Raw genomic sequence first — 13,956 nt, 5'->3', positions numbered from 1 at the left:
GGATTTTGTTGTGCTCTTGTTAAGTTGTGAGTAATGGTGTTGTAAAGTCCTTTGTTTAATGAAGGGACCAATGGATTGGAAAGGTTTCTGGGTTCTAACCCTAGTTTTGTTGTTGTCTATAAAATAACATAACATTTCTGGGCCTCAGTTTATGTATTATAAAGTAAAGAGTAGAACTAGGTGTTTGAAAAGATTCTTTTAGCCATAAAATTCTGTGGTTTTAATGATTTGAGGAAGAATCCCTAGGAGAAACTTGGTAGTGTTTTCTGCTTTTTAATATTTAATTTTTTAATTTGTATTAGTAAAGTATGTAAGTCTTAGGTGTATGTATGCCTTGTTGAATATATTGGTATATACTCTTGAGTCACCATTCAGATTGAGAGAACATTTTCAGCATGCTCAGGACTCCCTTGTGCTCCCTCCCAGTCAGAACTGTCCCCCCATATGCTAACTGCATTCTGACTTCTGTTGGTATAGATTATTAATTCTAGTCATCCTGGGGCATTTTATTATAGTTCCTTCCATGGTGTTGTCTTGAGCATTGGCCCATCTACCAACCCCGAAGGTTCTTATAAGGACCCCCTTGAGAGAGGTGTCACTGGGTTTGAACCAGATCTTTTAAAGGGAAAAAAGAATAGTGATTCATTGACATTTATAATGGAGTTTTTTTTTTTACATTGTTGAGAGCCATACTGAGTATTTTCAGGGGGTGTTCCTAGTAAGTACAGATGGGGGAACCAAATCAGAGCTGGCATGGACCAGTGTTTTTTCTGGAACAAGTTTTGTGGAAAATTGATTCTGCAGAATATTAATAGATGTTACATAAAATTAAAAATAAACAAAAATCGCTAGTCAGGTAACTTTGCAAATAACTGAGTGAAATGAAGTTGAAGTGTTTCTTGTTGGTAAATTTAGGAATTTGCAGTATACCTTGTAAGTCTTGAAGGCAAGGAGGAAAAGAGGTGAGGCAGCTTAGAAAACAGTGTTTCCCGAGTATGTTTGGTCATGGAATCATTTTTAAGAAATGTCTGAAAAGCCTGGCATGCCATGGCACAAACCAAGAAAAGTGGTTTGCCCAAAATCTTCTTACAGATGAGAAACTGTTCACGTTTCCTTTCACTAACTCAGAAGACGTAGGTTTAAGTACATTAAAATGTAAAGAAGATCTTCGTTGTCGTCTTAAGCTGTATTGATGCTTAATGTTTTGTTCAGGATTCTAGGTCTAATCAGAAGAGATAGTGTGCAAGGTCCTTTCAGATGCATTGCTGGCAAATGGAACAGGGAGTAGCTCTAAAAAAATGATTTCAGAGAATCACCTGAATCTACTTTTCTTATTCCCCACTAGTGGGATAAGCAAGACCCTTATTCTCAAACCTTAGTTTTAACTCCCTCAAGTGCAGACTTAATTCTTAGGATGAGTTTTTAAAAAAATGGGGGCTAGTTGTGTCTTTAGGTTATATATGAAGGCTTTATTTTTCTGTTGTAAAATATGGAACAATGAACTTTATTTCTTTTGTGAAATAAGATTAATTTCTGAGAATTGTAGATTTATAAGAGAGACATTCTTAACACAAAACAGTTTTACACTAAAGCAGACAATTTAAAAATAGTTGTAAAAATGTACCAAAAATTATAGGACTGTAGGCTGTGAGAAAGGGGTCTAAAATGTTACTTAACATAATTTAGAATCTTTTTTTCCTCCATACTGGGGATTGCCCCTCAGGGGCACTTAACCACTGAACCACATCCCCAACCACTGCTCCCCTCCTTTTAAAATTTTTATTTAGAGACAGGGTCTAGCTGACTTGCTTAGGGCCTTGGTAAGTTGCTGAGACTAGCTATGAACTCACGATCTTCCTGCCTCAGCCTGCCTAGCCTCTGGGATTACAGGTGTGCGCCACCATACCTGGCTAATTTAGAATCTTAATTGAATTAAGGCTTCCAAATTCCTGATAGAAAAATTTGGGATTTTGTACTGAAATGTGATTTAGATTGATAATTGCACAATTCCAAATAACATTTTATTAGAATCCACTTAGAATAGACCTGTTCCTTGATAATTTGTAAGACAGCAAATGTCACACAATAAATAAAAGGAACTATGACAGTAGAAATATTTGGTTAATGCAAGGAAGTTCTGGGAATGTGTAGGAGCAATTATAAGACTTGGAAATCTACTTTGATGGAAACGCCTCACAGATATTCTTTGGTGTAGAAGAAATTTTTTGAAATGTGATTTATCTTTTTAAAAATTGCATTTTGGTGTTGTATTTCCCTTTTCTGTAAAATTTCTTACTGAATCTAAAATCAGTTAAGATAATTGTGTAAAATATGCTAAAATCTTTATTTCATTTTTCTCAATATTATGCTAAATATCTTGAACAGAATCTTTTAAACATTAACTCTGTCCTTTATTTCTTATTTGACAGCCATATTAGAAAAATGGAATTGAGGTATAAATATGGGTCCTCACTATGGACATAATCTTTTTTTTTTTTTTAAACTTTAATAAAATTTATTTATTAGTAGTTTTTAGCCTCAGAAAAATTGAGCAATAGCCTTTTTGGGGGGGGGCAGCCCTATTTTGTATTGTCTTTAGAGACAGGGTCTCACTGAGTTATTTAGTGCCTTGCTTTTGTTGAGACTGGCTTTGAAGTTGCAATCCTCCTGCCTCAGCCTCCTGAGCCTCCAGGATTACAGATGTGTGCCACCCGGCCTAGTGGGAGCTATAGCCTTTTTGTTACTATGACAAGACTGCATGGTAGTATTTGTTAAAAGGGCACTTTTTCTATGTCAGTTGCAGTGTATGTACAAAATGTATTTGCAATCGTTTTTTTTTTTTTTTTTTTTAATAATTGTTAGTTTTGAAGGTATAAGCATCTGTACCTAACATAAGATGTATAACTTCATTGTGAGACTTATGAAGTCAACTGAATTCAAACATGGGATATCCATGGGTTTTTTTGGCATGCTGATGGAGAAGCGGCATTTTCTGAAATCTTTCATGTCTGGGAATAGTGTGAATCTGTGTCTTGTGATTTGTTATTCAGTTTTTACTGCTTCAGGATTGGAAACTTTTGTATTTCATGTTTTGGCAGTTCAAACAAGATAAGAATTTTTAGTTCTATTTTGAAAAAGCTGTGACACAAATGTTACACATATACATGCCAAAGATGAATGTAAGTTATGGAGCTTCAAGGAAACTTAGTTTTCTTACTATTTATATGTTTCTCTTGTTATTTAAAGTAGCTTCTGTCTTAATTAATGTATCACTTACAGAACTACTTATATACTCAAAAGTTTGTGTACATAGTTATCATGCACTTCCAGGGGTAAAGTGTAGAAACCCTGTAATACCAAATTTCTGATTTTAAAATAAAAACTCACCACACTTTGCTTTTTTTTTTTTTTTTTTCCACTGTTGAAATTGGGTAGTATTTCAACTGGCACTTGTGACTCCTGGGGGGAGGAATAGCAGTTGTCTTGGTTGGGCTACTGGAGGAGAATCCAAGACTACAAAGCTTGGATTTTCAGTTTTAATACAGAGACTTCTTTCATATCAGCATTCCGAAGACTTAGCATTTTGATGTATCTTGCACTTTCAGAAAGTTCTCGTAACATTAAGATAACAGAATTGCACATGGATATTTAAGGAAACATTTCTAGAGTCTGTATTTTAATGTATCATGTCATCTAGGCCCTAGGTGATGCTAATCAACTGCATAGCTTTGAAATGCACTAGTGATATTTTAGGAGTATATTTATTGAGTTTTGGGGAGGGTGTGTCTGAAATATATTTTCAAACTTTATTATGGAAAACCTTAAATGTTCACAAAGTAGAGATAATCACAATGAATCCTATGTATTCAATGCCTCATCTCACTAGTTTCATACCACAGACAATCTTACTTTATCCTCACACTCCCACATTACTTCCTTCTACCTTCTGTAGTAATCTAGTAGGAAATCCCAGGCCTCATATGATTTCATTGGTAAATATTTCAAGGTGTGTCTCTGAAGGAGAATACAAATTATTTAAACTCCTATTAAGTGCTGCCGGGCTTTGTTGTGGAGAGGAAGCTGAGTGCTTAGAAACAGGCCTTCCATTGCATTTTATTGTAGTTAATTTGGTGTGTGTGTGGGGGTCCTGGGGATCGAACCCAGGGTTGCTTAATCACTGAATCACATTCTCAGCCCATTTTTTGTTTTATTTTGAGACAGGGTCTCATTAAGTCCTTAGGGCCTCAACAAGTTGTAGAGGTTGGCCTGGAACTTATGATCCTCTTGCCTTAGCCTCCAGGTGTGCACCACCATGCCCAGTTTATTGTAGTTAATTTGTGTTTAGAAATATGAGTTTATATACTACTTAGATATTATAGTAAATATCAAGGGATTTGAAATGTTTTTTTTTTTCTGTAAATATATCTGTGAAAACATGAATTACCATCATGTGTGAAGCTATGTGACAGTCCTCATTTCATAGCCAGCCTACAATTTGCTTTGTCGTCCCCTGCCACCCTCCACCCCGCTCCCACCAGCTGCCCATTGCTTCCTTCTTTAAATGCTGAGAGACAAGCAGCATATAATGCTGTTTTGGGTGGTTTTCTAGAAATCTGATACACATTAAAAAGGAGAGAGAGGGTAAAGGAGGGAGGGAGAGTGGGAGAAAGCCAAAAAGGAAGGGCGGAAGGGGAGATTTGAGTTGAGAGAAAAGAAGGCAAAAACAGCGAGAGACGAGAGCAGGACTGCCAGGTTGTCCCCACAGCGAGCCTCCCTGTGCCCTCCCTCCTCTCTTGGTCCTCAGTTCTCTATCTCCACCTTTCCTGGCTTCCCCTGTGGTTTGTATCCCCTTTTTTGGGGGCAGTAACTTAACTTTGCTGGTGGCATTTAAGGTCAGGAAGTTTGCTGATTTCTCCCTTAGAGGGTGTTTCTATAAGATAAAGGTTGTGAAATAAAACTTAAAAAAAATGGGTACTAATTGTTGTGCTTTATTTGCTTTTATACAAATATTTAGGAATATTTATTCACTCTCCTAATTTAAAAAGTTGGGTACCTAGGGCTGTGGGCTAGTTGGACTTCTCATCCTCTGTGGATGAGCCATACAATGTTATAAAAACACTAATTTTATATAGACTTTTGGGTTTACTTTAGATGCTTTTACTGGAAAATTGTATAATGATTTTTCCTTTTTCTGTGTTCTCTTTTTTTGCCCACTGACTGGATAAATTGATTCTGCTCAAATTTGCCTCTGCAGTTCACGAGATTCCTTTGCAGTTCACCGTTGGAGGTAAGAGTTACTGACTGACTTTGATACTAGAATTGTTAATTGAGTATCAATATTGGTATCTTTCATTAGGCATTTATTTGACAATTTAGGAGTGATCATTTTGAAGTAACACATTTTTCAATAATAGTAATGGGATGAGTACAGCCTTTTTTGGTAAAATTTTCTACAAGTTACAGCTATTCACCTTCATAACTGGTCACTGCTCCTTTTTAAGTTCATTTCTTTCTCAGTAAGTACAGTGAACAGTCCTTCACTTTAAATAGTCTTGTATCTCCATTATTCCCACAATTGTTTATTTAACTCTATATAAATCAACCTTGTGTTAAGAGACCTGGAGAAATCACAGGCAAAAGCTGTAATTGAGGAGGTTTCACCTGGTTTGAGAGACCATTTTAAAGCCCATGAGTTGACTGGACAGGAGCAGGGGATTTGCAGCGAGCTTCTGTTGCCACACAGGCATGGTTTTGGGTGCTTCATTTTCTGTTCATTGAACACTCATCCTGGTTCTCAGTACAGAACTGAGGATCCAGTAATTATATTTTAAGATAAAGAAAAACGATTCGATGTTTAGAGAACCAGGTATCATTGTGAGCTGCAGTTGCAGAAAAACTTGTAGGTGATTGGCAAGACCTGGAAAAAGAACATGTTTTCACTCATCAGCCACATGATCTTGGGCAGATCCCAGCTTCTTGGAGCCTTAGTTTTCTTATCTTTAAAATGCAAATAATAATTCCTACATCTCAAATGAGGCCACAAAGAGGAGCAGGTGTGAACCATGCTGCTGGAATCCTATGGTATTTGTGTTCTTCCCTTAGGTGATGCTTCAGCGCACACATGCCAGCTCTGCTCCTTGCTTTCCTCTTGCCTTTCCTGTTGCATCTATTGCTTATTTCACTTTGTGCTTCTTTCCCTGTTTCCAGCTCATTCAAACCACATTCCTCTCCATGGTTGAGCCTCAGTCTTATGTCCTTTGTAAGCCCATCTTTGACCTCCCCACATACTGGCAGTTATTCATTTTCTGTTTCTGTAACCTTGTGTTCATTTGGTTATTGAAACAGTTTTTGTTCATGATGAGTTATGGTGCCCACCCTGGCACGTTAAACACTCCGGTGGCCAGTTTGAGTGATCTCCAAGGGAAAGGGACCAAACCAGAAAGACTGGTACCATCCAGGTTTGGTCACATTTTCTAAACCTCCAGTGTCTGAGGGGCATGTGGGAACAAAGAAATATTCTGGGCTTTGAAATGGGAGGCACTTAGGTGGCCCAAGGACCGTTAACTGCCATGAGTCTAATGAAATTGTTGGGTTATAATAATGACATCCTGCATTGCTGTTTTGCAATCTAAAAATGGAAATAATACTTAGAAGGTCATTAAAATTAAATGAGTTGATTTGTAACAAACATGAGCACAATGCCTGAAAAATTGAGTTTTAAATAAGAACTTAGTGTAAAGCAAAAACCAAACCAGAAGAAACTTGCAGGCAATATACATTTTATAGTCTGTTCTTTAATTGAAGAAGCAATTTCTACTATAGAAGCAGTAGGAAGTATCACAAAGGAAAAGATCAAAAAATTAATTATATAAGGATATATAATTTTGTCCATAAAATATATATAATAAAAAGGCAACTTGGGTGAAGTGTAATTAAAGAGTTATTATGTTGCATATAATGATCTTTTAGAATAAAAAAATTCTGTTTCTTTGAATAACATTTGGTTAGATTTGATCAAGTAGTCAATGAGGTAAAATGCAAATTCTAGTCAATATGTTTTAAAAGTTTATAGTAATCAAAGGAGGAGATACACAAAATATTAGCATCAACTATGAAAAGTTAAATCATTTTACTCTTCAAATAAAGGACCCACAGTGGGTAGAGGTGCATTGGTAGCCTTGATAGTGGTTTTTGTAATCATGTCATAGAGTTTCATTAAGAACTTAGAGGAGTGACCTGGAGTAAGGGTTTTAAGGAGAAGGCAGCTAAGTTGAGTTGCTCCCCTGCACAGCTGGGACTTAAACAGGGCCTGCCTGATGGCTTAGTGAGTGGCAGCTACCCCCCAGAGCTCCTTCAGCAGCCCTGAGCCCAGGATTCTGTATTTTTGCCACCACACAACACCTGAGAGCCCAAGCAGAGCCAAGGCAGGAGGATGTTAGAAGTCTCAGAATGTTTAATTTTGCCATCAAGTTTATTTTAGCTGAAGAAGGGAAATTACAGATATGGTAAATACCCAACACCTACCTAATTTTGAAGGAAAGAAAAATAAGTTTGGTAGAGACACATACTTGAGACTTGCAGTTGAAAATAAAGCTGACTTTAAACTTAATTTTGTCTACAAAAGCTTCTATGAATGAACCATGTCCCTTTGTTGTAAGTCCTAAACAGTTAACTGCCACATGAATCTAATGAAATTGTCAGGTTATAGTAATTACATCAGTAATTTGATATGTTGTCATTTGAATGGACCATGTGTGGAGAGTCAGCTCCTTCCCTCTGTGGAGCTGACCCTTTTACATTCCTGTAAGCTGAAGACTAATAGCGCTCATTAAGCTTTATGGGAAAAGAGCTTTTATCACCTCGTCAAGTCAGGCCGCATATTTCCATTCTACTTCAATTCTGTGTGGCTCTGTGGCTGCTGATGTGCACTCCCTGCTAGGTTTACATCGGACCTCTGCCTTACAGACATTTTTATTGACATTTCTGAGTCTGAATTACATTTTGTGTGGCACCACTTACAGATGTCTTCAATTAAATGTAGGTAAATAAAAGGGATTATATATCAGAGGCCAAAAGATTCTTGAAATTCTCTTTAGAGTCAAACTTTGCCAGCCAGTCCAGTTGGTCGCAGCCTCATCGTCATATTTAGAAGTAGAGCAGCAGAGGGCGAGGAACAAGTGTTGGGAACAAGTCATGCCACACATGCACGGGGACAACTTAGACCGCTCGCTTTCTCGGCCTTCTGTTCCTTCCTTTCCCATCCCTAAAATCTTCTGGGAAGTCAGCACCTGTTATATATAGGAACTGTGCTTAACTTTGCCTTCATCGTTGATTCTTACAGACGATCTATTACTTCTTAGGAAAAAATCAAGCCCAGAGAAGTAGATTAGATTAGCTAGGCACTCCACAGCACAGCCACGAGTCTGGAGGAGGTGGCGCAGTGAGAAGCTGGAGCACTACTTGAAGAGAGTGATGAATTGGAGGTGCACTTGGTAAAGCCCACAGCAGGGCTTTTCAGCCTTGGTGCCCAGGGCATCTTGGGCTGGGGGAGTCTTGGTTGTAAGGACCATTAGGAGCCTAGCTGCACCTTTGGCCTCTGCCCACTAGATGCCAGTATATCCTCCTCCCCTGCCCTAGTTGCCGTAAATGGTCTTCAGACTTTGCTAGGTGTCCCTAGTGGACAAGTTGTTCCTTGTTGAAAACCACTGCCCTAGAGCAGTCATAAGAAAAAGAAAGAAAAAAGGTGGAAAGAGGTAGAGTTAATAAGCAAATAGTGAAGATAAGATATGATGATAGAGTGTTCAGTTTAATAGAAGATAAGGAAGAGTGAACAGAAAGCAAGTGGGACAAATGGAGAGTAAGTAGCAAGACGGCCCTTAAATCTAACCGTGTTGATTATTAACTGTGAAGGGTCCCAGTCAGAACCCTCCTGTTCAGAAAGTCCTGCATCTGCACTGCAGAACAGTAGCCGGTGGTCATATGTATTGCTGAGCTATGTAGGAACTGCATTTGAATTTTAGTTAACTTTAAGTAGCCACATGTGGCCAGGGGCAATACAGTGTCATACTGTGGGGAGTTGACAGAAATGTTGTAACATTGGATTGTGATAGTTTTACCATTTTATAAGTTTGCTGAAAATCAGAATTCTGCAAAATGTAGAAGAAAGAAAGGCCAAAAGTGGGTCCTGGAGAAATGAAGGGATCTTGGAAAGCTAGTAATGGAGAGATGAGGTTGGGGGGAGAATGAGTTAAGCTGGAAAGAAGTCTGAATAATTTCTGGACACTAAGAATCAGCTGTCCATAGAGTTGTGGAAAGAAGGCTAGGAAGAGGGTTGAGCTGTGAATTGGGGAAGCTTTCATCTGTTCTCCAGCCTAGTACTTGGTTGACCCAGCTGTGTTTAAAGAGCTAGGGCCTGTGCAGAAAGAGGTAACTGAAGGGGACATAGACATCCTTAAAAGAATGGTTAGCATTCCACTGATGGCACTGAATAGTGAGCAGGGAAAAGCTAGGTTGTAGCTTGGTTCACTGGGCAAAAGTTGAAGTATAAGTAGGGATGTTTTTCTGGTCATGGAGGTTAGGAAACAGTTGTTGGTTTTTCAGGCTGAGTCCCATATTCTTGAATCAGAAGTTGAGCAGGCTGTAGACCAGAGGCACTAATTAGAATTCTGGAGCAAGATCACTGGGATTGTCATTTGACTGCTCTTCCCTTCACTTGGATCTGAGTGTACTCCTGGCTGGGACAGGGCTGCGAGCTAGGCTAATGACAAGGAACTCAGTTACTAACTGAAGACGCTGTTCCTTGCCCAGCAAGAGGAACTTGTATGTGCTGGCCAGAGTGTACTTCTGAGCTTATGGCTGGTTACTAGAGGAACGAGCTTACTTCCATCTGGTTTTTGGACACCATCAAGACAATATAAATTGAAGGGGAGTATAGTTCATAGTAAAATGATAGCACTTGGAAGTCCTTTTCTAGAAATTGATCCTGAATGATAAAAGTATCAAAACTGATTCTGAGAAAAAAGAAAGCACACTTAGAATAGAAAATCAAGCATTAAATACCACAAAATCATCTTGTTAAAGATTTTTCTGCATGAATTTGGATTAGTTATGGTATCTTAAAATCTTAAGTTCATTCAATCTATCTTCTTGCTGGATCTGGCTTCCTTTAGCAAGTAGTAGCATTCATCATTACTCCAAGGACCTTTTTAACTGTGTTGGAAATTAGGGTCATCTTCCTTGACAGTTTTCATTGCCCATTAGATGTGCATGAATGCTTCAGAAGATGTGTGAATAGTAAATCCTGGGGTGGATTAGTTTCCATGGGGATGTCAGTCTTGTTTGATCTTGGCATTCATTGAGTTCTCAGTCTGGAATGTCACTGTGGGATGTGTTTTCCCTCATAAAAAGATCGGAAAAGCAGGAGTCTCAAATTGAACTGACATTAAAAAAAGGGCCCACATAAGGATAGTAACTCTTGATTTTTAGGTATATGTTGTAATGTTCAATAAACATTGACTAGCTAGTAGAATTAAGAAGTTTCGGATTCTGCTATTTTGTGAGCCATTTTGGTGGTGCTTTACTAAAAATCTTTTTTTAAAAATATTTATTTTTTAGTTTTAGGTGGACACAGTATCTTTATTTTATTTTTATGTGGTGCTGAGAATCGAACCCAGTGCTTCACGCATGCTAGGCAAGCATGCTACCACTTGAGCCACATCCCCAGCCCCAAAATATTTATTTCTTAGTTGTAAATGGACACAGTATCTTTATTTTAATGTGGTGCTGAGAATCGCACCCAGTGCCTCATGTGTGCTAGGTGAGCACTCTACCACTGAGCCATAACCCCAGCCCCTAAAACTCTTTTTATTGAAGTGTGTTAGGTTTTAAAATATAAAGAAATATCAGATTAAAGAAAATCTTGATTTTTATCTATTCTTTATATGTTTCTTTCTTATTTTGGACACACTTATTAAATTCCTCAGTTACTTAAGCTTTGTAAAGTTCAATTAAAATTTTTGTCACAGTGTCTCTAGTTTTTAGTTTTAAATGTTAAGAGTAAGCTCTTTTGGTTTGTTATGGTTTAAATATTATGTGTCCCCTAAAAAGCTCACATGTGAGACAATGCAAGAAGGTTTAGAGGTGAAATGATGGGGTTATGAGAGCCTTGACCCAAGCAGTGAATTAATCTCATGATAGGGATTAGCTGAGTGGAAACTGAAGGCAGGAGGGGTGTGGCTGGAGGAGGTGGTCATGGGGTATATAGTTTGTCTGGCAAGTGGAGTCTTTCTCTGTTTTCTGAGCTGTTTTCCTCTACCACACTCTTCCGCCATCACATTCTGCCTTACCTTGGGCCCCAAGGAATGGAGCCGGCCGTCTATGGACTGAAACTGTGAGCCCCCGAATTAACTTTTCCTCTTCTGATTGTTCTTGTCAGGTCTTTTGATTGTAGCAGTAGAAACGCTGACTGAAACATGGGTTCTTTGAAATATTTAAATTCCTAACAATTACATATTTGAGAAACACATTTACTGAACCCTTTCTTCATCATGTTGAACAGCACCCAGGGGCACATTGTGATTCTGTTTCAGTGTGGTGTACCACAGAAGCAGTGTCTAGTGAGAAAAACCCCGAGTTGAAAATTGAAGATTCTAGATTTTGGTTCTTCCTGGCCTGTTCCTAAACTGGCTTTGTAACCTTGGGCAAGTCCCTTAATCATCCTGGCCCTTATTCTTTCAAGAGAGTGACTAGAGTATCCTAGAGGGAGAAGTCCCTCAAAACTGAGTGAATGAGCCAACATTTTAATGTATTTTATGGCTTCTTTTCAGCTCAGATATTATAAAGCAAGGCAAATAGAATTCACTCCCCTGTCCTACAGCTTGCTATAGTCCTTCAAGTTTCGTTTTTCTTTTTATGTTCTCAGACAAGCTGCCACTTTACTTTAGGATCATTCTACTCACTTCTTGCGTTAAAAAAAAAAGTGCCGTCCCATTACCAAGCATACATAAAGGCATATATCTCTTACTTTTGCTATTAGTGTGGGTTCAGTCATCGATGTGTAACTTCTCTTTTATTCAGAGAGCTAGGAGTTGGGTAATTGAGAACTGTATGCAAGCATTGCCTCAGACTCAGAGTGCATACCCTCTTACACTGAGTGGCAAAGATGGGTGTTTATTGACATGATCCAAAGTTATGGGGACATAGAAATAGGAAGGAAAGGTATATAAACTTTAAATTATGCTCTGATTTTGGTGTTTATCTTACTTTAGAAACTATTCAGATATCCAGAGATTATTCATTAACTTATTAATATAAGCTGGGTATAGTGGTACCTGCCTATAATTTCAGCCACTCCAGAGGCTGAGGCAGAAGAATTGCTAGTTTAAGGCCAGCCTAGGCAATTTAGTGAGCCCCACTCTCAAAATAAAAAAAAAATAAAAAGGACCGGGGATGTAGCTTAGTGGTAAAGTGCCCCTGGGTTTAATCCCCAGTACCAAAAATAAAAATTTAAAATAAATTTATTTACATGTTAAAATTATCAGGGGATCTTAGAAATTGCTCAAGCTGTCACAAAATATAATATATAATCATTAGGGAATTGCAAATCACAGCCATAGGGAGATACCAGTTTATACCTGTTTGGTTATGGATGTGGAGAAATCCGGACTCCTCTGCATTGTTGGTGGAAATGTAAAAATGGGACAATTTCACTGGAAAAAAGTGAAAAGTACTTTAGAAACCTGTAGATAGAATTGCCATGCTATCCACCAATGTCACTTGTAGATGTATATACACAAAAGAATTAAAGCAGGTGGGGCTGGGGATATATATAGCTCAGTTGGTAGAGTGCTTGTCTCACATTTACAAGGCCGGGTTCAATCCCCAGCACCGGCAAAAAAAAAAAAAAAAAAAAAAAAAATTAAAGCAGGTACATGAACAGTGCAGCAGGGTTCATGCAGCATGATTCACAATAGTCAGAAGGTAGAAGCAACCCAAGCGTCCACTGGTACATGAGGGATAAAAGATGGCATATTCATATAGTGGAGTGTTATGTGTGCAGAGGGCACACACTACATGACCCTTGTGAGACAAGCCAGTTACTAAAGAATGTGTATTATGAGTCCACATGTGATTTGTAGAATAGTTAAATTCAGAGAGACAGGAAGTAGAGTTGCAGTTGCCAGGGCCAATGGAGAGGTCATTGTTTAAATGGGTACATGTGGAATGCTGAAAAATTCTGGAGATGAATAATGGTGACAGTTGCACAATACTGTGAAGGTACTTAATATCACTTAGCTGTCCTCTTAAAAATGGTTAAAATAGTAGATTTTATGTGTATTTTACTATAGTTAAAAATGTTTAGCTGGGTGTGGTGGCACACACCTGTAATCCCAGCTGCTGGGGAGGTTGAGGCAGGAGGATTGAGAGTTCAAAGTGAGCCTCAGCAACTTATCAAGGCCCTCAAGCAACTCAGCTAGACCCTATCTCTAAACAAAAATATAAAAAAGGGCTGGAGAAGTGGCTCAGTAGTTAAGCACCCATGGGTTCAATCCCCAGTACAAAAAAAATATAAGTTTAAACATGTTTGTCAGAATTATAGTTCAGTTTAGTTGCATATAGATTTTAAAAATCTTAAGCATCATGTAGGAATACTGTTAAATTTTTTTGATGTATAATGAGTAGTGTTAGAAGTTCAGTTGAACTGTTTTTTCATTAAACCTGCAGATTTATTTATTTTAAATCTACTGATCTATTATTATTAATAAATCTGAGAAAAGACAATTTTTTCTTCCTTAAACCCCAATTTAAAAAAATTCTTCTTTTTAGTTATACATGAAAGTAGAATGTGTTTTAACATGTTATATATACATGGAGTGTAACTTCACATTCTTGTAGTTATACATAGTGTAGAGTTTCACTGGTCGTATATTCATATATGAAAATAGGAAAGTTATGTTA

At 37.9% G+C, this 13,956-nt stretch overlaps 1 protein-coding gene across 9 annotated transcripts in view; it reads left to right on the top strand.

Annotated features, from left to right (window-relative positions):
* Ate1 (arginyltransferase 1) overlaps positions 1-13,956 on the top strand; it is a 147,092-nt gene that overhangs the window by 34,970 nt on the left and 98,166 nt on the right. For all 9 annotated transcript variants that reach the window (XM_046448695.2, XM_058580711.1, XM_046448698.2 and 6 more), the window contains one exon: positions 5,255-5,287. In XM_046448695.2, coding sequence (XP_046304651.1) covers positions 5,255-5,287 — 33 coding nt within the window. The remainder of the gene's footprint in view (positions 1-5,254; positions 5,288-13,956) is intronic.

Source organism: Marmota monax, unplaced genomic scaffold (genome assembly GCF_021218885.2).
Source record: "Marmota monax isolate L192 unplaced genomic scaffold, Marmota_monax_Labrador192_F-V1.1 WCK01_AAM20220418_F8-fsc00076, whole genome shotgun sequence".
In the NCBI taxonomy this organism is placed as follows: domain Eukaryota; kingdom Metazoa; phylum Chordata; class Mammalia; order Rodentia; family Sciuridae; genus Marmota; species Marmota monax.
The sequence above is the reverse complement of the archived record's forward strand: the minus strand, read 5'-3'. Positions and strand labels throughout refer to the sequence as shown.